The sequence below is a fragment of the Biomphalaria glabrata genome, chromosome 13 (assembly GCF_947242115.1).
Source record: "Biomphalaria glabrata chromosome 13, xgBioGlab47.1, whole genome shotgun sequence".
In the NCBI taxonomy this organism is placed as follows: domain Eukaryota; kingdom Metazoa; phylum Mollusca; class Gastropoda; family Planorbidae; genus Biomphalaria; species Biomphalaria glabrata.
In genome coordinates, this window is record NC_074723.1 from 30,536,230 (window position 1) to 30,560,055 (window position 23,826).

General features: G+C 34.3%; 3 protein-coding genes across 6 annotated transcripts in view; 1 reads left to right on the plus strand and 2 right to left on the minus strand.

Annotated features, from left to right (window-relative positions):
- Positions 1-1,458: 1,458 nt before the first annotated feature.
- On the minus strand, positions 1,459-11,037 carry LOC106062018 (GDP-fucose transporter-like). Of its 2 annotated transcripts, none has more exons than XM_056008802.1 (3): positions 10,802-11,037; positions 7,909-7,983; positions 1,459-5,626 (listed from the first exon to the last, which is right to left on the minus strand). In XM_056008802.1, the coding sequence occupies exon 3, from the start codon at positions 5,520-5,522 to the stop codon at positions 4,500-4,502; it is 1,023 nt and encodes a 340-aa protein (XP_055864777.1). In that variant the 5' UTR covers positions 5,523-5,626; positions 7,909-7,983; positions 10,802-11,037; the 3' UTR covers positions 1,459-4,499. The 2 variants fall into 2 exon arrangements, with proteins under 2 accessions (XP_055864777.1, XP_055864778.1); XM_056008803.1 differs by having other exon boundaries at positions 7,794-7,983.
- A 565-nt stretch (positions 11,038-11,602) lies between these two features.
- LOC106062020 (14-3-3-like protein) lies at positions 11,603-14,270 on the plus strand. Its single transcript, XM_013220279.2, has one exon. It carries the CDS (start codon positions 11,749-11,751, stop codon positions 12,514-12,516), a length of 768 nt encoding a protein of 255 aa, XP_013075733.1. The 5' UTR covers positions 11,603-11,748; the 3' UTR covers positions 12,517-14,270.
- A 6,432-nt stretch (positions 14,271-20,702) lies between these two features.
- Positions 20,703-23,826, minus strand: part of LOC106062023 (alkaline phosphatase-like) — a 31,554-nt gene continuing 28,430 nt past the window's right edge. For all 3 annotated transcript variants that reach the window (XM_056007605.1, XM_056007607.1, XM_056007606.1), the window contains 2 exons: positions 22,507-22,631; positions 20,703-20,967 (listed from right to left, as the gene is read on the minus strand). In XM_056007605.1, the coding sequence (XP_055863580.1) occupies positions 20,854-20,967; positions 22,507-22,631 (239 nt within the window). In that variant the 3' untranslated portion in view covers positions 20,703-20,853. The remainder of the gene's footprint in view (positions 20,968-22,506; positions 22,632-23,826) is intronic.

A 23,826-nucleotide genomic window follows, 5' to 3' on the forward strand; every position in this document is an offset into this window, starting at 1 on the left:
TGACTCTTATAAAGGGGAAATAATAAATAAAATTAACTTTCAAAATTTGGAATTATATAGGTTGTTTCCCATCTGTTGCTTATAACTATAATGACTTCAATAGAAATGTGGTCTAGTTAGGAAATAGGGGGAAATGATAGATGATAGGCGAGGCTTAACAGTCTGAATCAGATACCAAACTGCTAGACAGCACAAAAGCATGCAGGGCAGTTAACTACATCTTCAAGAAACATGTTTGGAAAACAATATCAATAGAGTATCAAGAACTCAGCTGAATCCTAGGAGATGCTCTCTAGATAATAGACAAACTAACAAAGTGAGACGCTCTCTAGATAGACAAGCTAACAAAGTAAGATGCTCTCTAGATAGTATAGCCGCTTTGCAGCAGCACCAGAGTTTCCTCTCCGGGGCGCATTCCTTGGCCTTAGCATGCGCCATGGTCCCTTTCTCAGCCTTGCTGATGAGATCCAAAGAAACACTTCGCGTTACATTTTGGCACCAACTCAGTTGCAGAAGCTGTCGGAGGGACTTTCATAGTTGATACTCCCAACGACTAAGGGGCTTCACTCCTGATAGACAAACTAACAAAGTGGGGTGTAGTCCACAGATCAACAATTTAGTAAGTGCAAGATTTCATTATAGTCTTTACACTAAAGTGACTATACCAATGAAGGTGAAAATCACATTCCATCCACAGCTCACTGCTTCCTCCAAACACCTATAAGCGATGTACTTAACCAGCTGGGGATCTTCCGCAACAGGACCCCATTTTGAAACACTCAAAAGGAGATGGGAGGCGTGGTGGCTTAGTAGTAAAGCACTTGGCTTCCGAACCAGGTCAATGGTCATTTGCTTGAATCCTCGTGTAGACTGAGAATTTTTTATTTTGGGATCTATAGGGCGCCTCTGAGTCCACCCAGTTATAATGTGTACCTGATATTAGTTTGGCAAAGTAAAGGTGGTTGGTCATTGTGCTGGCTACATGACACTCTCGTTAACCATGGGTCATGGAAACAAATGACTTATCATCATCTGCCCCATAGATTGCAAGGTCTGAAAGAGAACTTTTTTATTTTTCAAAAATGGTGGTCATACTCAAGTTGCCAGGGAACACCAGGTGACAGCACTGTCCACCAGTGATATGGAAGTAGAACAATTTGCATAACAAATATCATCATGTACATAGGTCCCTGATATTTATTATGCTATTATATAGTTCAGTGTTTCCCAAACTGTGTTCAGCGGACTACTGTTCTGTGAGGCCTGAATAGGTGTTCCAAGAAATACTGGAATAATTAACAAGTAGGCCACCACATGAATTAATCTAAAAATTAAGCAAAGTGTTCCATTATTTAGTCAGAATGTGTGAAGTGTTCCGATAAGTAAAAAGTTAGGGAAACACTGATATAATTGTATCCAAGATAAAACAACAGTTTACCCTTACATAAAGATACTAAGTTTATGTTTCAAGTATTTTTATTCAATAGGTTCATTAATTCGCTAACTAAGAATACATACAAAAAATATAACAAATTTGAACATCAGAGCTATCACAGATACTGAACACAAGATTATAATAACCTTTCAACTGTATCAACAATAATCTATCACAGATATTCAACACGGAGTACAACCTTCTAACTGACCCACTCATGTAAGTCAGTTTTACAACAAAAGTAAGAGAACAAACATATAGTCAGTGGACAAGATCTTTGTCAGGACTATTTCAACACTAACCCCCCCCCCTCCCTCTTTTTTTTCAGGTAAAATAAAAATCCCAGTTTTGAATAAGAAATCCCAAGAACTTTAACATGGCTGAAGTAAGTAATAGATCACCCTGGGCACAAACAGAATGTTATTTCAACACTATAAAAGATCAAGTTGACCAATGTGGTCAATATTATTCAGGAGAAACAAAATCTTGCTTAATATAACATAATCAGTGGCATAGCTATGGTGGAGGAATGTGAAAATCCTCCGAGCCCCCACTTCAGAGGGGCCCCCAAATGAGTCTTCTAAAAATTCTTCTTACATTAAATATTACCCAATTATCTCACGTGAAAAATGCAGGGGCCCCTAAAGTGGTCAAGCTATGCCACTGAACATAACCTTGTTCCACAAAGTCAAACTGATGTAAAATATAACCGAATGACAAGAAGGATTTTTTTTTCTGTAAGTTAAAAAAAAAAACAGAAGCATTATCTATAAGAAAGTACTTGGAAAAATAACAATCATCAATAAAATGTTTAGTATATTGGCACTCTTTGTGAAATGTCAAGACCATTCATGTAAAGATTTCATTTCTCCTCTAAAAAACAAAAAATAAGATAAAATTGATAGAAAAAATAATGTAATATGATAATAATTTGTGGGACATGATAGCTGAGTCTTAAATTGCTAGGTGTCCCAACTGATGGGTCTCAAGTTAGATGAAGACTGGGATTTTGAATTTGAGATTTTAAGGGAACTCTGTCTACCCAACTCTAATGCACATTAGTTAACCCTTTAGACACGTCTGGTAATTAAGCCTTTAAACACTAGCATTGTAAATCCATTTGGTATGCACTCATAGTAAAAAAGCTCAGCACTTTAAGGGTTAAAAAATAAAGGCGGCTGGTCATTAAACCCTCCTTAACTGTGGGCCACAGAAACAGATGGCTTATATCACTTGTCCTATAGATCGCAAGGTCTGAAAGAGGTACTTTACTCTTTTTACTAATAATTTGTGTATAATATTCTACACACTAATTTGGCTCAGCATTTCATTGATTCTTTGAACGTAGACCTATCTCAACTAAAACAGACAATAACATTTTAGGGGCTGCACTGAAGACGATGTCTTGGTGATAGTATGATTGAAATATTGATCTAAAATCAGTGCAGCATACAAGTACATAACTTCATAGAGAGAATGCAGTCACAGCCAAGAAACATTGTAAGTGTTCATCTCCTTTTACAGCAAAAATAAAGTCTGAATACTCAGGTGGGAACAGTATCTTAATGGGTGGGTAACTGTATTTTAATGGCAAACAAAAATATTGGCAAGTGGAATGCTGTATTACATAAATATAATTTTTAAAAATTTGTACAAAATATATACATAATGATAAAAGCCAACATGACTTTTATAGCCAACATGATTTTCACAATAATGTAGTGGCTACTTTTATAGCCAACATGATTTTCACAGTAATGTAATAGCTACTTTTAAAGCACAAGGTAAAGCATCAAGGTTATTCCTCTGTTTTTCAGTTATAAGCCTGTGTTGTTACTTTAAATCATTTTTTTGATAATGTGGCAAAGTTTGGTTGATCTCATTTGTAAAACCTTAGCTATCTTTGTATCACTTCGCTCAACACTAACTGTCATTTGCTATACAAAAAAATTCATGATGAGATTCAAAGGTATCTAACGGCTAAATGAAGAAAGATTCTAGGATTTAGGAAGGGGTGGTGTACGCTACTAATATTGGTTACCGTATTTTCACGCATATAACCCGCATAAGCGTATACCCTGCACAAATTACAAAATAAGTAAAAACAAAAACGTACAAGCTGCACCTAACTTGCCATAAACTACTGGTACATAAAGTTGTTGCTCATAAGAGTCTATCCCACGAAACGCTATCATGCTCCAGTTGTTCCTACATGTGATACATAAGAGTGCAACATGCAAGTTAAATATAAGTATAGGTCATATCTGTACACAGGGAACTATAGGAAGTATAAAAACCCAATGGAATGTCCCTAGTTTCCATATACTATGTTTATGAGTAAAATAAATTTTGTAAACCCTACACCTTTGTACACCCCCGCACTGCTGCCAATTGTTAGTAAACGCTTGTATAACCCAAGGTTATATGCGCAAAACTACGGTACTAACATGGGCTGAATAATTCCATGATCTACAGAAGAAAAAAAAAGCCTCTTAGCAAAAGCTGAACTTGAAAAACAAAAAATAATAATTGGCTGCCACTCTATAATCAGACAAATATTTCTGCAGACAGGCAGTGCTTACTTCAACCCATGAGAAGCAGCTCTTGGACAATTTTAAATATAAACAAATACCTCTTTAATTACAAAATGCTTTTCTTTTCACTACATTGCCAACTTGAAGTCACTTTAAGAATGTACCTCAAAGAAGACATGAAACAAAAGAATCAACTTTATTAAAAAATAAAAACCTACAAATGCTACCTTTAGTTGAGTATATAAAAAACTATTGTAGTAATCTAAAAGTATAGTAATGTTCTATAGAAGAGTGATCTAAAAAATAAATTCTAGGATTTGAACAAAAAAATAAAATAAATAAAGGGCTTTACATGCTCTTTTTTATTTTTACTTTAAAATAACATGTAAAAAATTGTCATATTTCTGATAATTTTTTTCTTTGCTGGCAATAATTTCAATATATTTATATACAAAATATATAAATCACATCATAAAGATCACAAAATTTAATAGGAATCTTTTTTCTGGGATAAGTAATTTGATTGGCTATTATTTATTTCGGTTCGTTGGATGTGGTGCCTGGATCTCCACGTCCATATTCAAAGATGCCCTAGTCTGGGGATTAAGTTTGTGTGCAGTGTAGGTGGCGATGCCTGTCATTACCAGCCCATTGCCCAGCCACCACAGCCAAGCTCTACTTTCTCCACTCCATATAACAGCGAGGACCGTCTGAAAGAGAGATTTGGCGTTGATGCTGATGTTGTGAGTCAGAGGCGAGGTGAGGGAGATCTGTAAGGCGCTGAGCCAGCCCATGGACAAGCTCATTATGCCAGACAGGAAGAGCAGCATCCTGGCCGTAAGATCTTCTGACATGGACGAGTAAAGAAAATTGTTAAGCTGCGATGTAGAGAATATCAAAGGGGTCAGACCCAAACTGCTGATGAGACAATTGTTAAACGTCAACTGTACCGAGGATAGCATTTTTTTCTTCTGTACTCTTTTAAAAAATATTCCACACAAGGCAGCCAGAAGACTGGCAACGACGGCGTACATGATGCCTAAGGGATTGACGCCCGTGGACAACATTTCCTGATCCACGCCAATGTAGAATCCCATGACAATGAAGAGGCTGGCCACAACGACCCTGGAGGTGATCTTCTCCTGCAGGATGATCATGCTGAAGGTGATGACGAAGATAAGCGTCAGCGACCTGGCCACCTGGTAAAAGGCCACGCTGATGTACTTAAGCATTAAATTGTTGAACACCAAGGTGCCGGTGAAGGTCACGGAAGACATGATCATGTCGGGGTGTAGAAGGGTGGACAGATCCCACTTTGCTCGCTCCCAGGTACCCCCCACAATAATGGTGCCAAGGTTGATCACTTGGATCAGAGCTACTCCAATGAGGTTCTGTATCCAGACAATGAACAAGGAAATATCTGCGGATGGTGCCCTGCCGGACACTAGTGCCTTGTTGATGAAAACCATAGACATGGCACATGTCCAATGGGCTACAAGGACAGTTCCTATAAGAATGTAACTGCTTTCAGGGGTCACTAGTGCTCCTGCCATTTTCAAAAAATATCAACCACCGAGAGTATATTCTTTCACAAAGATGTTTCAGATATTACCAACTTGTGTCTGGTGTAAGGTCAACTCCATGTTTCCATTCATTGCTGAAGAAAAAATCAATTATTAGAGAATTATTAAATTAAAAGTAATTAAATATTTTCTTTTATTGTTAGATACATTCCAACCAGTTGAGCTTTTCAAATGCACTTATATATATACAAAATGTGATCTTTTAATTTGTAAACAAGTTTTGAAAGTGTATAAAAAAAATCTGAAAATTTGATTCTTTTCCAACTAAATTAACTTTATAGAAAAAAAAAACACTTTAATGAATAATGTGCGAAAAATGGGGAATAATGATTTATAATTCCTCTAATAGTGAGCCTAAGAGATTCATGTTAAACATAAAGATGACAGCAAACTCTCAACATTGAAGTTTTCTCAGCCTCTTATGTGCTGCAGGACTGATTGGGAACCAAACCAAATCATATATATTTGTATATATTTAATAATCATTTTAGGATTTTTTTTATAAAGTAATAATAATAAATAATTATAGCTTTTATATTATATTATAACGCTACTTTCATGCTTATAGCATGCTCAGAGTGCTATGGTCCAATCTCATTTGTGGACCAGTGGGGGATGGGGTTATCTGGGAGAAGGTTTTCCGTGCTGCCTTTGGGAACTCAGTAAACACCACTCTGAACGAGTCAAATGTCAAACCTTGAGCCCCCTTCATAGGTAGCCAAACTAAGTTCAAGCATACTTAGCCTCTCGACCACGCTTCCCACTAAAAATAATTTTTTTACCAAAATGATTATATTTTAACTAAATATAAGGTTGTAAAGGAAAATATTATTCTGTAAACCTAGACAACTACACAGTCCCAGCAAAATTTTTTTAAACACTTATTCAACTCTCATTGAAAAAAAACCCACAAAAGTTTTAATAAACCTTTTAGTGTAAATAGACCTGAGATTTTTTAAATAGTGGTCAGATTGGCTTTACAAGCAAACTGAGAAGATAGTTACAAGTTGATGGATTGGACCATTGTAAAAATCAGAAGGTGAACTACAAAAGATGTCATTCATGAGACCCCAGTGACAGCCCGGTACATGTTCCTGAAACTGGTAAGCAGAGGTAGCTATCCTGTGAAACTAAAATGGTTGTTTCAGTGACCATGAGTATAAGAGATTTCTGTGACACTTTTTTTCTGAGAGAAATGTTCAACACGTTGTGTCAAATTTGGTGTCTTAGTCTACTAATTGTCAATAGACAGTAGTAGAATATTCTAGGTAACCTTTTTACTGTTTCAATTAATATCAAGTTCTCAAAAATTAAATACTAGACATACATTTCTTGGTTTAAATTACGATGACCAGACTTTGTTTTTTCAAAAATGACTTTCACAAATTACAATAATAGGATGTATACCCATTATCACATATTTGACTGTAATGGTTAAATAAATATAGATTGTATTTCATGTATTGGTATCTTTGAAATATTTTCTTTGTTGATTATTTTGTTGCAGTGCCAAGTACAACGTAATTTGTTCATATTCATTTTAAACAAGACTATCTCATGAAAATTAAACCCAAATAATAGTTGTCCCAATCAATTTACAAGTAACACAAAAGTTAATATTAAAAATAGTTGTATACCAGTGTTTCCCAAACTCTGTTCTGCTGGTCATTAGGGTGCCATAAGGCCTAAATAGTTGTTTCGTTAACTATTGAAGTAATTTAACTAGTAGGCCGACAAAAGAATGACTTATTAAGTTATTAAGTAAATGCAGAAAAGAAAGGATTTTATTAGCTCTTCTCTGTACCGCAAAAAATCTACATCACTATAAATGTTGAACTGATCTCAGTTCTGAATCCAATTGGGTACAAAGATCAAGCATTAATTGATTTCTGGATGAGTTTGTCTGAAAAGTACCACAATATTTCAAAACAAGGTATTTCACTTTTGTTTTCTTCAATCTATTTGTGCCAAGCAGGATACTCTTATTATGTTTCAAAAAGTCAAAGTATATCAGGCTTGAAGCCACACCAGATATTAGAATTTAGCCTACCAATATCTTGGCTGATTGTTATGCTCTTTAAGGTAAAAATACCTTAATTTTTCTAATGCTCAAGTCTATTTAATTATAGTTTTATGCTTATCCATTAATAATAATGCTAAATTTAGAATATATTTTTAATATATAATATTATTTATGTTTTTATTATTATTTTTATTGAAACAAGTAGGAGATAATCTAACCTAAAAAATTAGCAAACTGCTAAACTGCTTCTCTTAAATTCTCTGATTGTGCAAAGTGTTCTGTAAAAGAAACAGTTTGGGAGGCACTGGTGTAGACAATTAGAATACAGTGTACCTTCTGATCATCTCGGTTATACTTGACTCATTCCAAGCTACCACTAAGCTTGGCCTCCTTTGGTCCAAAGGGAAACTAGAAAGAGAAAACAAGTTGAAAGTTTTGTTTTAAATTGTAAGGATAATTAAGAGCTGAAACCCTGAGAAGTCTGAAATAACCCATGTCTTTGAACCTAGTGCTAGCTTTAATGTTGAATTTTACATCCTCTGCCCCATTCACGAAAAAAGATAGGTGTGTTGAGGTAGGAGAGAGCGGGTCATGAAATTTCATTGTAACAGTTACTGTTACACTAATTCACAGGCTAAAAAAGTATGTTAGTGTCACGTAGTTGTCCCAACTCTGTTTTTTTTCCTCTACTCATATTACTTGTACGGGGCGAGAGTGCCTTGTATTTTTCAATTTTTTGTTTGAATTGTTTTTGCTACGTCAAAAAGTTTGGTGAAATTTATTGGTCATTCGTTGTCCTGAGACAGTTCACCCTCTGAATTTGGTTGAAACGGATGGTGTATTAGTCCGTAAAAGATTATTAGTCTGTACTAGTTTCTTGGACTTAGATCTAGACTTTACTAGATTTAGTGGACTATAGTAGATCTACCGATCATCTTAAATCTAGTACATTGACGCTGCTTCTGCCCAGGTACTGGACCTAGATCTTGTGGTACTGTGGTAGATTCAATATAAGATTGTATTTGTAACTGTAGTAAGTAGTGTAAGATTCTAACAAATTATTCTAATTATCTAGTTCTAATAGTTAATAGATCTACTCATTGATATCGATCTATCATCTAAGTCTAGATCTAGATAGCTACTCTAGACTAGATAGTAGATCTAGATCTATCTTTATTTTTTTTTTATCCATACGGCCACATGAGGAGACATAAAACCCCAGTGCAAAGCCCTCAACCCCCTGGATGACAAAGTGGTCATCATCGAATCATGATGGACGAACTATATATTATATTTATATACAATTAGCCTTTTTATAAAGGCATTTATATAATAAAATATAATTAGATTATTATTTAGCAGGCACTGCCACTTGGACTGGACTTGTGTATGTCTGATCTCTATGTGACACTATCATGTGACTATGTCTGTCTATATAATTAATTAGATCTATATAATGACTGGTGTTTTTGTTGTATATTAGATTTTAGATCTAGAGTCTAGACTTAGACATAGGTATTTGACATCCTTACTCTACTGACCTATAAACTGCTAGACTAGCTGCTATATAGTATATAGTTTTGAAACAGGATGGCTGGACTTCAAAACCCATGAGCCCATGGTGTTAGTTGATTGATTGTTGTTTTTACATTTGCTTCGTTTTTTAAAAACCCTTGTGATAATCTTAAAGTAGGATTCCTAAGCCTAAGCTTTAGAATGATAAAACATTGTCGACAAATGAAAGTCGTGTTTATTTAGAAAATTTACAGTAAAGTCATAGGTAAGAATGATTTTGCATATTTACTATCATTTTTAAGCAAGCTTGGTATATTTGTATTGTTATTAGACCTAGATTTATGCTTAAAGTTTGTTATTTCATTATTTTTTTAATGAAATTTTGTCCTCCAAAATTAAAAAAACTTACCCTAACACAGTGTTATCAGTTATAAATGATGCCAAATTAGGCAATTTTTCGAAATGGGTAAGTGGAAAAAATATAACTATCATAACAATCTATGACTATAGTATTAAAATAAATATTTCTATTATAGAAATCTTTTTTTTTTCTATACCTAGGTTAACTAGGTACACAAAATATAAAAGGAAATCAGCTTATTAAGGCAAGTTTGGGCCCATCCTGATGATGTTAAAGGGAAACTCCGATGGTTTTGACAATTTTTGATATAATATGTGTTTTGATTTACAGATAATGAATATATTCTTCTTTTTTTTTATTTGCAATAATAACTTAGTAATTGATGTTTTTCCGACGTAATTTTCCTGCGCATCCAAAACAGTCAGACTTTCACCTGGTTTCTATGTGACGTCACAAAGGTGTTTTAATCTATTGACTTATTGTATAACAGGAGACCATACAGCAAAGTTTACATTCTCGTAAAAGAAATATATCTTCGTCTATGCAGTTAGATCTAGGATCTTGTAAGCAAAGAAAAAATGCGTATTAAAAGTAGATTTACATGCTTGACTAATCACGGCAGTGTGTATTTTCTCGCCAGACAACTCAACACACAACAAACACTATCGCTTGGTTGTCTTGTCATGACCGACTACACGTAGTCTCGACTAGCCTTACACTGACCAGCTTGTTCGAATCATTTCAGACACACGATCTATTTACTTCTTGGGATAGGGAGAGGCTTAGATGAAAATGTTACTTTTTTTTTCTGGAGTTGGTTATCCTAATGCCTTTGGATCTATCTATACATGTTTATATATATATATAACTGTATCATAGCTCTGGACTAGGCCGTCACTAAGCCTAACAGCCACTGTAAGAATGAAGCTATATGATTGGTTAAATCAAGTTTCTCTTTCAGTATTGTTTAGGGAAGTGACGCATGAAATAAAACAAAATCTCGCAGAACCCCGTTTTTTTGGGGGCGTGAAGAATTTTCTGTCTAATTTATTAAATATAAAATTTTCTGAGCATTTAAATAAAAAATGATATAATGTTTACTATTACAACTTTTTACGCAGAATTTAAATAAGTCAATAACTAAAATTTGAAAAACTATCGGAGTTTCCCTTTAAATGAAGTCACTCCATGAATGATGTAGCGACATGTGGCGTCAGACATTAGCAATTCTCATTGTAATATGAAGTATAATATAATAAATAATAATAATAATTAGATTATATATTTATCTATAATTAAAATAGTTTTATTATTTTGAATTTATTTTTTGTCAAAGTCAAAGCAAAGTACCTTGATCTACTTTAGACACTATCATGACTATGTTACGTAGATCTAGAAATCTAAATCTAGGTCCTAAATGTATTAATTGTAGACTAAATCTTGATCTAGTCTACATTTAGTATTAAATCTAGATTCTAGACGACTCTAGAAGTCCAGAGTCTAGACTAGATGAGAGATCTAAAATCTAAATCTAATATTCAATATTTTTTTATATTGTTTTGATTTCGTAGTCTAAATCTTGTCAATTTGAGGTTTAAATAATTCGTTATAAATAAGCCAGGTTTTCTAAAATGTTTTGATAAAATAATTGTAATAGTGATGATTTAATATGCATGTTAAAATATAAAACTAATAAATTGAAAATATGTTTTTCAAATATAAAAAGCGTTTATTAAAATCAATTATTTTGTAAAATAAAGGTGTTATAGTTATTGAAATAGATACCAGACAGACAGCAAGAATGAAACTAAGCAAGCGAAGATAATTGTCAAACACGAAATATAAACTGGCAAGATTTTCCGGATGTGAGTCAGACGAAAAAAAAAAGTCCTGTAAAAGCCAGCGGCGCTATATGATCCATAAACCAAGGGAGAGAACTTCTTCAATACATGATTTAACAAAAACTAAAATGAAATAAAATGTAATAATTATCAAAAGAAAAAAATCTAAAACCTTAAAATTTTGAAAATATTTGTGTGAACACTTTTCTTTATAAATTCGTCAGAATTGTGTATAGATTTTAGGAATTTAAGTTCAAGACATTTTATTTACAAGGGAGCGAATGCTAATGACTCATTCAATAACAATTACAGCGCCGCCTTCAACCGGTTTAGATTTGTAATCCGCCATTTTTCACTTGCCGCATCCGTTTCTCTTGAGAAACTTGGATAAACAATATTTTACACTGTGTTGTGACTCTGAAAGTGCAATTGCTTAGCGGCATTTCGTAAACCACGATGACGAGCAGTACTGCTAGTGCATTTAAGTTCATTGATGGGCTTAAAGATGTGGAGCAACTTGTTACTTTCGCAAAGCTCGCCGAACAAGCAGAAAGGTATGATGATATGGCTAGAGCAATGCGGAAGGTGACTGAACTTGAAGGTAAATTAACACAAGAAAAACGTAACCTACTGTCTGTTGCTTACAAAAATGTTGTGGGTGCACGTCGCTCCTCATGGCGTGTTATCTGCATGATTGAACAGAAAGCAGAAAACGAGAAACGCAAAGCTATTGCTCAAGAGTTCCGCGTGAAAGTCGAATCGGAACTGGACTCAACCTGCAACGAAGTCCTTGGTCTCTTGGAGAAGCACCTTATCACTGATGATTGCTCAGATGAGGAGAAAGTATTTTACCTCAAAATGAGAGGAGACTACTGGCGGTATATTGCTGAGTACAAGTCTGAGCAAGGTCCAGAGCGTACAGCAGCCATTACAAATGCTGAAGAGGCTTATTCTAAAGCTATGGAGCATGCCAAGAAAAACATGCTTTCAACACATCCCAACAGGCTGGGTCTTGCTCTTAACTACTCTGTTTTCTACTACGAGATCCTCAATTCGCCAGACAAGGCATGTAACTTAGCTAAAGAGGCCTTTGATGAGGCGATCAGTGATTTGGAGAAGATACAAGATAGTGATTGTAAAGACAGTACGCTGATAATGCAACTCCTTCGTGACAATCTTACCCTGTGGACATCAGATAACCAGGCTGAAAATTGTGATGATTAATCAGATCTGAACTAGATAACACAAAAAAAAAACTAAGATGAACTTTATATCAGGCTTGTGAAAAGGCTACTGAGGGGACCGGAGCATGCAGTTTATCAAAAATGTCAGTTTGTTTTTGCTGTGATTCAGCTTATATTTGTAGGGCTAATCTTTTTTTTTTTTAATCGGTACATTGCTGTTAATTTGGATTATCTACATTCTCTCACGATGATTGACAACCTTCATTCTTTCTTAATTCTGGAATATTGTTCAATTGGACTATTAAAAAACCATTATAGAAAAATCAATTATAAAATCTGTGTCTAGATTAGATATAATTAAGATAAATTAAATGTTATGTTAAAGTTACCTAAAAATTAAGCTTATTATTTGTATGCTCATACTGCTTCCTTTTAAAGTCTATGATTAATGTACTCTTGACATTCAATGTTTTATGTTGTAGACTGTTTCTACACCATAGTATGATTTTTCAGCCCTGATAAGAAAAGCTGTGTTTTGTTTTGCATGACAGTTTTTTTTTTTTACTATTATTATATTAATAATGTATTATCCTTGATTTCTGTCAAGAAATCTGAGTTTCTAAATGAAAATGTTTTTTTTTTTTTAATGTAGTTTCTACATCCAAGTAAATCAAGTAGATCATGGCTTATTTTCCTATTTTAATATTTTTTTTCTCCAGAATCAAAATTTGAAATTGACTTAAGGGGCACTGCTTTTTCACTGTGCACTATTTGTTAAATTGCCTTGTCAAAAGCTCTGTGCTGCTGTTTTGTCATAACATATTGTAATGACATTTTCACTAGTGTAGTCATTTCTCACATTAGTTTTTAACATGTCAACATTCATTTGCATTCATCAATCTATATAAGAACCATAGTTTAGTGAAAAGCTTAGCTGACTTATTTAATTGGTCATTTACTTTTCAGGTTAATCATGTTGGTTTCAATTTTGATCATGAGATAAAAATTTTTTTTTCCAATCAAATTATAGCTTGTGTGATAATTTGCATGGTCTTATTGAGTCTCCCTCATTTTGTACACTTGGTATGATTGGTGTGTGGTGGGTTTCAATGTCCCATTTTCAGCATTCACCATCAAAGATTTACTCCTTAAGAAAATTCAAGTCTTATTAACCAGGGAGTTTTGTTTCCACTTTCAGGATAGTGAATCTCGGTGGGTGGTGCTGTCTAACTAGGAAATGTTTTTTATTGCAGAAACAACTGTTACAGATGATTGTCATTATTTCTAATCTGTATTTTTTTTTATACTCGTATTTATAATCATTAGTAATTTTAGCTCATAAGAAAATCTAATTTTGTTACATTTACTACCCTGTTTTTATAGCTTTTAAATACGTTTATCATGAATAATAAAATAAAATGTCATCATTCTGATGTTTTGGTCACATATACTTTTGATGTACAGTATCTTTTAAATTGAAACTTATTTTCGCTAAATGTAATAATGACCACATTATTTAACAGAAAGGAAAAAATCCTACAGGTGGGGGAAATGTAGTTATACTATAGTAGTAAATGCATTACTTCTTTACAAAAAATTCTCAATCATTGTCAGTTTTCTACTTACATATTATTGATATCAGCATTTGTGACCTATTTTGAAAACTGGTATACTAATAAATTTATTAAAATTAAATTCTGTACTAGGAACAGTTACCATTTTTTTAACCATACCTTTTCCAGGATAAGATTTTTTTCCAGTTAGCTGCAATATTATTAAAGAAATGAAAATATCTTTGTTGAGTTTTTTAAGGCATGTTCTGCTTAATAAATCTTGTTCTGAAAACTATTAATGTCATAGAAGATGATTATCAAATTCAAAGTAATAAGATTGTGATAAAACTGTCAATTGAATTCAAATTATATTGTTCTTTAAATAAAAAAAAAGCTTTTAATTTATTAAATTAGCTAATTTATATTCAAATACAGGTTTTTAATTTAAAATGCATTATAGGAATATGCAAATTTAAATATACACAAGTAAAATGTGTTAAACATTACAACTACAGTAGCCACAGTGGTTCACATATTAAAATAAGAAAATACACATTAAAATGTTTAATTTTTAATACATCACAATTTTACACTTCTTCCAATTGTTTAGTACATTCAACTTACTCATAAAAAAGTTACATGATGGTAACCTTTCATCTCAATTCTGTGTAATAGTACAATTTTTATTAAAATCACACATCTACACTTACTATGTCAGTAATTGGATGCTAAAATGAGGTTTAATATCAGGACGCCATCAACAGTATAGTGCTGTGCTTTTAAAATGGGTTTAGAAACAATATGTGAACTACAAATGAGCTTGTTTACCTGGAATTGTCAAAATACCTGGCAGACTGCCCTGTGTAATAAAATGTGGGAAACCAATTGCTTAAGAAGCACAATAACCCATTATGCCTCACACCTTGCTACATCTACTATGGCTCTTGCACCTCCAGTGTAAGCAATTGCATGGCATAATGGCTACTTATAGTATTGTTTTGGTAGGTCTTAAGTTCTGACATTTGATTAATAATCCAAAATGATAATTATGAAGACATTTAATGCATATCAATAAATATGCCGGTATGTTTTAAATAGGTAATCTTTATTGTCTGTAAGGAAATTTGACTTACAATTTGTGCTTTACACCAATCAATACATAACTATAAAAAAACAAAATTTACATTCACACCAGACTCTCATAATTTACATGTGAAAAGTTAATATCAGATTATATATTCTATTTAATGATTTGATACAAATGAAAATTAAAAATGTAATATTACATTTTCCTTGCGAGTATATGTTCGTCACGATGGTCTAGAGTTCAAACCTTCCACGCTGCCACACATTGCTGTCTTGTAGGTTGGTCTAAGACTCAATAATCTTCATTTCTAAATGAACGCTCGAAATCTATAAACTTATTTTTAAAAAACAATTAGTCCTAATTGGTAGGCATTCGGTAATAAGAATACACAGACTTGAAGTAAATAGTTCTATAATTGTATAATGAAACTCGACGTTAATACATGAAATGGTGACCAAAAAGAACTAAAGAAAATTACTGAGATATGAATAATAGGCCAATGCGTTTAGGACTTATCACAGGATTGTCCTAAGATCAAACCCCGCCCACCGTCGTCACCAGCTGGACAGTAATTGCTGAAGTCTTATTGAAATTTGGAACTGTGGAACATTTGAAATTGACGATACCAGCATGCTATGCTCGTATAATTATAGGCTCTTTAGTATTTGCTTTGCATGCTTATTTTTGTATTAAATGTACAATAATTCATATTTATAGTGGCTTAGGTATATTGGCCTCTTTAGTTACATAAGAAGTTGCAAATGGAAAAGCTAGTCTCTCGAGATGTAAATTGAATTTGAACCCCCCCCCCCCCCGGGCCACCACCTAAGGGGGGCCCAAATTAGTATTTTTTTATAGTAAGAATTAAATATTACGCAGAATGCAGGGGCCCCCAAAGAGGTCAAGCCCCCCGGGCCCCCAAACGATGGAAAATTGTTAGCTACGCCCCTAGTAAAATGCAACAGATGTTTTATTACTAAGCCAAATGGATTGCTAAGATAAGAATATTTGTTTGTAAGCAATACGAAGATAGGCCTAAGGGTGGGGCCTGAGTCAGCCTCTCTAAGGTCACTCCCTGAAACGAAGGCAAACACATCAGTAAATAATAGGCTACAGTACTACTACATAGTAACACTGGTAAGACTAGACCTACGAAAAGTAAGGGAGATTATTTTGATAGTAATTTCCTCTCGTCTTTTATTTTTACATCTAGCCAGATTCAAGATGGCCTCAAGAGCGAAAAATCCAAGCAACATTTAGAAAAATGCGTTTTATTTTTTATCATTTAAAGTCGTGTTCTACATGTACGTTTAAAAACAAATGCTAATCAGGCATCCAACATGGCGGCCGTAAAGATATAACGTAGAAATCAAATCTGCTGCCTTGCATATGAAGTGGAGGGATCCACGAAGACTAGAGCCCCCGAAAATAAAGGCAGCTATCAAGAGAACTGAAATGGGAACTACCCCAGATCCATATATAGTAAAGTTCCCCTTTCAGTTAAAAATCAAAGTCTTCATCAGGATTCGAACCCGAGACCCGGTTAGTAAGCCAAGCACTTTACCGCTCAGCCACCGCGCCTCCAACCCAAGTCCTTATGCGCAAGGCTAACAACCCGAGCTGTTATATTCCAAAAAATCCTTCAACAACTTAAAGTTAAGGGCCTGAATGGAAAGACGTGATGAAGCAGGACAGATCCGTCCAAGGGCTGTAACGCCACTGGGGGTGGATAGAAACCTTGTCAAATTAAATCAACAAGATAGGCCTGCTACATACTGAATTAAGCCAATGTCTCGGTCATGTATTAGTCAGTGGCGTAGCTAGGGTATATGATGCCAAGTGCGGTAGTTCGTCGTGATACTTTCCCCCCTACCTTTTCTAAAAAAAACGTCCTTAATACAGGGGCCAAAACCCAAGGTAAGTGAAAAACGAAGACTGCATAGCTGCTAACAATGCGCCTGCTTCAGGCATAGAAGAAGAGTTTTCATCTGTTCTAGTCAATGTCTCTAAGTTTCTATAATTTATGAAAATGAATCCATAACTATCTTAACGACTTCTCTGGCGCTCCGACGCGTTTTAACCAAGCGCTTAAGTCAAGTTTCAGTTGTTTTGTTGAGGACGTCCTAGCGGTGTGCTGAAGTCGATACAAAGGTGTGTTAATGGTCCAGTGTACCGAAAAAAACGTTACTGAATAGATTTTAACTTCAGCCCGAATTCCAGCCAAACTCACAGAATGGTGGGAGCAGATAATGAATTAAAGTGTCAATGAAAGTGCAGAATTTGAACGCCGTCAGTATCCATGACAACGTTACCTCAACATTTGGGAAAAAAATGATCTAGTTTAATGATGTCAGGTGAACTGTAAAAAAAAAAATCGAAAAATATTTGTCTCATTATCACCAAATGTATAGGCTCTTTTTGTATTTGTGGAGACCTGTACGTATTTAGTCTGGAACTAAGCTTAGTTCGGAGCACATTTTCTCTCAGGAATGGGTCGTACTTGGATAACTATTTCACATTCTCCTAGAAATGACCTAGATTTCGTCTTTGTCATTCTTGTTCGCGATGCCTATTGAGTGCCAGATTCTGCTATTTTAGAGTCTAAGACATTTATTTATAAGCTCTAGATCTGGTTGAAACCAGCGTACTGAATAATGGAGTACCGGTAACAATATGTGCCAATAATAAAGTGGTTGTTTAAAAGTGCGTTGCCTTCAGATATCTAAACAAATCTAGTAAACTTGATTCAACATGGTTAACAGCTTACGTTTAATTTAAGAAAGAATATAGGAGATTTACAAAAAATAGCTGAGTAAATTAATTTTTAGTAAGCATTTCAAATTCAGTAGTTTGTCTTTGTTCGTTGATTTTATTCAGAAAAAGTATCCTTAGTTTGATGCCCTTCACCACTTGATGCCCCGTGCGGCCCGCACCATTCGCACATGGCTAGCTACGCCACTGGTATTAGTAGTTCACACCATGTATTCAAACCATATATATAGCTCGTCTATCGTGGTTCGATAATGACCATTTTTGTCATCCAGGGGGCTGAGGGCTTCATGTGGCTGGTGAGACCTATGAGAGCCAGGAATGTTCGACTGGAGCTAGTGTCACTGGCCTTGCTTTTCTTCTCTGGCGCTTTTCTTCTGCCAGCGCTGTTCTCTTTTCCTCAGCAACCTGTGCGCCAGTTTTCACAGCTCTGTCATGTGCCTCTGTCTCCCAGGTGGCTGGGTCTATGCTGAACGCCTTCAGAGAAGCTTTGAGGGTGTTCCTGAAGCGTTTTCTTTGTCCACCCTTGTGAGCGCTTTCCTTCCCTTAAATGGCCACACAGGAGTCCTTTAGGGATGCGGTGGTCTTCCATTCTGCAGATGTGTCCTGCCTATCGCAGCTGGGACTGCATCAGGATTGTGTGGTTGCTTTGCAGATCCGCTCTTCAAAAGACTTCAGTATCTGGTATTTTATCTTGACATTTGACATTCAATATTTTTCTTAGACAGGTCATGTGGAAATGGTTCTATTTTTCATTTTTCAAACTATATATAGGCCTATATATATGTTATGTTTCCTTTAGACATTTACAGTTAAACATAAACAAGAGGGTAATTAAAATATTATTTATTATTAATTATCATCAGTTCGTGAAAATAAACGCGTTCGTTGTGTATATAGGCCAAATTAAATACTAGGAGAATAATATTAGTCAGCATGAACACAAAATATTTTATTACATTTCATATAATGAGAATAATTCAATATTAATAGATCAAATACGCATTAAGCATAGAAATTGGCTTTCACTAAAATCGTCTTGATGGTGCTATTTTGAAGTCCATACATAGTTGATAAATGGCAACATACGTTATACTGGGTGCAATAATTCAAAGAGAGCTAACCAACAATATTTTTATATAGTCATCATTGATGAGTTGTGCACCTTGTCACGACCTTTCAATGGACACTTCATTAAAATGTGAATTGGTGACCATATACATAGAAATATAGGCATATAGACTGGCCAACAGGGCAATTACTATTCGCTCATTTTATTATTTTTTCTTGATCAATCTTGAAAAAATCTTCATTGTTTTTTTTTCTTTGAATAATATGGCCGACTCATAGACTTATATACACTATATCTAGACTGGACATGGAGACTTTTTAACACTACAAAAAATATGAAAATTTTGTAGAAAGTTGGATCAAGGCGTTGTTTTGTCAAGTAGTTAAAAGATGTAAAGGCAATTTTTTCAACCCTAACCTATGAAACATAGAATTTAATTTTTAGATCTAGATCTAGTAAATGAACATCAAAATAAGAGTAATCTCGTCTCATAATTATTATTTTGAAATTTTTAGATACACAATCTTCTTTATCAAAAGACTGAATGCAACACTAAATTGTGATTTTTTGTGTGTATTTTTGATAATCAATTACTAGATCTAGATCTAAAAAATAAAATTATATGCTACATAGGTTAGGGTTGGAAAGAAAAAAACTTGACTTCTTTGAACTACTTGACAAAACAACGCCTTGATCCAACTTTCTACACAATGTTCACGAGCGATCAGTCGCGGATAAGAATGTATTTCCGGTTTCCAGTCTAGTAGTAGATATAAGTCTATGGGCCGACTTCTCAACGTCTAATAATTAACTCTTTCCGTAATTATTTATCACATTCTGGTGGAATCAACGCTGGTATCATCAGTTAGGAGAGAAAGAGTTAAATCTACAGTTACGTCAAAATCCTATAGTATAGAAAAATGATCAGAGTGTACTCTAGTGTTCATTGTCGCATGGCGCGAGGCAAACACTACAAAGATCAAGGGAAAACTTAAAAAAAAATAATGTTTCATTCTTAACAGATTGGTGATTTCTAAAATAAGTGAAACAATGTCAAGGACGCAAAATTGAACTTAGAAATGGCCAACTAAATAAAACTTACAAACAGAAGAGCTCCGAAGTACACAAATATTTTCATATAAATAAAAAAAAAACCCTAGCTTAGTCACGTTCCTCAATCCATACACCGGATACACACAAAAAGCGTGCCATTTAACAGGTTTTCCACCTTGTGTAAAAATATTCAATACAAATGCTTTGAACAACGTGTTCCCACATGACATTGGACTGTGCAGATAATATTCAGTCAAAATATTCTAGAGAACTATGAACAAAAAAACAAACAAAGGATGGGTCAGCGGGCTTGTTTGTCATATATGGTACATAATACTTTTAAAATATTTTATTTATTTGTTCTGGTGTTATTCCAGCCACGAGATACATACGTTTGCATAGAAACAAAGCATTAAAATAAACTATTCTTACAAGTTTCATTTTCACTTCATGTATTCTGAATAGTTACGTATCATTTTCCTTGTTCCTGGCAAATAAAAAATATTGGTCGGTAGCGACCGTTCAGAAAATCATTAACATTTGAATAAACTGTCACTAAACTGTCACTATTTTTGTATTTTATTAAAAAAAGAGGGAAGCTTTAAATGTTCTACTCTATTATCTCCCCCCTCCCCTTTGTGTTTATAGAAAAGAATTACTTAATTATGCTAAAGCAAAAAAGGAAAAAAAAATGATTTGTAAGTTCCAATGTATAAACTTAGTGATAGTTCTGTACAGCACTACATTCTGTCATTCATTCAACACAGCGTCTCTCTCTACAGATGCAACAACCATAAAACAATAGCAAAAATATGGAAACACAGTGACCACTAGTTGAACAGCTTATAGAACCAGACGATGACATGTTATATAGATCAGTGACAAATAAGTGAGGAGAATGTAAAGCTGCCTGGGAATAGACGTCCTTGAACTTGAGTTCTCTACATTTGGAATATTCTGAAGATAGACACACACAAAAATGTGAGAATAGGCCTATTCGTATAATTAGTTTTAAATTTAATAAATGAAAAACAAATACGACACTGACTATGGTGAATGACATTGGACTACAAAAGACGTAGGTAGCTAAGCAAATACAAACCAAAGGTTATATTTTAACTGCCATTATGAATGTGTTTTAGTGGAACATTATATAAGGATCTTAATCTCTTGTCACATTGTTGATTTAACCCAGTGGCGTAGCAACCATGGCGCGAAGGGTTTCATTGTACCAGGGCTAACAACCAAAATCAGCCCACAGGGGGCCTTAAAAAAATTAAAAAACAAAAAATGTGAAAAGAATTTAAATGTTTGAAATTCCTACATCATTGCAATTCACTGACTCTGACGCAGTGTGACTCGAGTTGTTTTGTCATATCCAACTTACAGGAGAGGAGGGTGGACCAATCATCACATTCGTAGACTCAGTCGCACGGGTATCTTGCTACGCCAATGATTGGACTTTCATATTTGGACTTGGCGGTTTCAAATTTGTTACAGCAGGGGTTGTAAGCCAGGGACAATCTTCCAGCGTGTTCAAAATACTCTTCAATTCCACGCATTTTAAATAGCCTCTAACAACCATGACTAGCATCTGGTATGGTTTATATGCTAAGCCCTGTGGAACTGCTCTTACTGAAAGATGAGTTGAAGTCAGATACCTGGCGCCTCTAAGGCAACGATTTTCGTGCAGTCAAACTAGTAAGACAGCTCATCAAAGAGCTCTTGAGCTATAAAGGGGAAGTAACCTTTGAGGGATTTTGGGCACGACATGGCCTACTTTGTGCCGATGTACCAAAATCCAATAATATATTGTATGTATCATATAAGAGCGAGATAATCCGTTTAAAATCCCAACTTTCTTTGTTACAATTAAAGGCTTTCAGCATCTGCCCATGTAAACTTTATCTTTTACTCCAATAAAAAAAAAATAAAAAAAAAAAGGGTTGGCTTACTCTAGGGCATCGGTTGGTCGTTGGTTGGCCACATGACACCCTCGTTAACCGTTGGCCGCAGAAACAGATGACCTTTAGATTGTCTGAAAGGGGAATTTTTCTCATTCTTCAATCTCATTAATCCTATATCTCAAATGAACCGCGCAGTGGTTTCCAGATCAGGCGGTTCTCCCTATAGTTTCTCCTCTATAGGAACTTTTAACTCTTAGGGATATGTTTGTTTGTTTTACATGTTTGGGATGTTCCTTCAGAGTTGAAGATAATTTACTTCTTATTTCAAACCTCCCACAAGACGGCAAGGATGGGAGCGGGTTGGGTTTGAACCCTGGACCATCGATAAGTCCGAACGACAGTCCAGAGCGCAAACCGCACGACCAGGCAGCCATCAGGATTATCCGGCAAAATTATATGTTTTTTTTTTTTAATTGTGTACAAGAAATGTATAGCATGAGTCTGTGACACAAATAGACGATGATTCTTTTATTTGTTTCATGATTAAACCAAATAGACTAAAATAATACATAAACAGCACACTACTTACTTGAGCTGGTCTGGCACACAACTTGTTTTCTTCCTTTGCATAGGGCCCTATACAGGAGGCGTACGCCATAGCTACGGGGATGTAGCTTTGCTCATGAACTCCAGCGTACAGAAATGATTGCGGCCCTTTAAAACAACAACGTTAGCGTAATACTTTTAAAATGTATTGATCTATTCAAAGAAAAAAATTATAGAAAATTACATGTCATTTCATTCAAAGACTATTCTCTAGGGAAAGAAAATGAAACTCTACTAATCTTTCTTTCAGTTAGTAAATTTCAGCAATTATGCCTATTGTCAGTGACTAATTACTAGATTCACTTTTATTATTTATCACAGTCATGCTTATATCCTACCTTTACCGATCCAAATGTGCAACAAAATTAATGGACCTCATTCACCAATCGTAAACAAACAACATTTAGTCACGTGATTCTCTATCTCTTCTATACAAATTACGATCTAGTTTATAATACACAATGGCTATCACGTGACAGCTTTGTTTCGTTGTTTTATCAATATTATCACGTGACTAAATGTTGTTTGTTTACGATTGGTGAATGAGGTCCATTACGTAATAAGTAATAATAAATTTTAAACGTATTTAGTATTTTAAATTATTGACCATTTTCTTGATTCATTAGATATCCAACACGATTTATCTTGATTCATTGGATATTCACTATAATTTATCTTGATTCATTGGATATTCACTATAATTTATCTTGATTCATTGGATATTCACTACAATTTATCTCTATTCATTGGATATTCACTATAATTTATCTTGATTCATTGGATATTCACTACAATTTATCTTGATTTATTGGATATCCACTACAATTTATCTTGATTCACTGGATATTCACTATAATTTATCTTGATTCATTGGATATTCACTACAATTTATCTTGATTCATTGTATATTCACTACAAATTATCTTGATTCACTGGATATTCACTATAATTTATCTTGATTCATTGGATATTCACTACAATTTATCTTGATTCACTGGATATTCACTATAATTTATCTTGATTCATTGGATATTCACTACAATTTATCTTGATTCATTGGATATTGACTACAATTTATCTTGATTCATTGGATATTCACTATAATTTATCTTGATTCATTGGATATTCACTACAATTTATCTTGATTAATTGGATATTCACTACAATTTATCTTGATTCATTGGATATTCACTACAATTTATCTTGATTTATTAAATTTTCACTACAATCCATTATGATTTATTGGATACCCCCTACAATTTATTTTGATTTATTAGATATTCGCTACTATTAAGTTTGATTT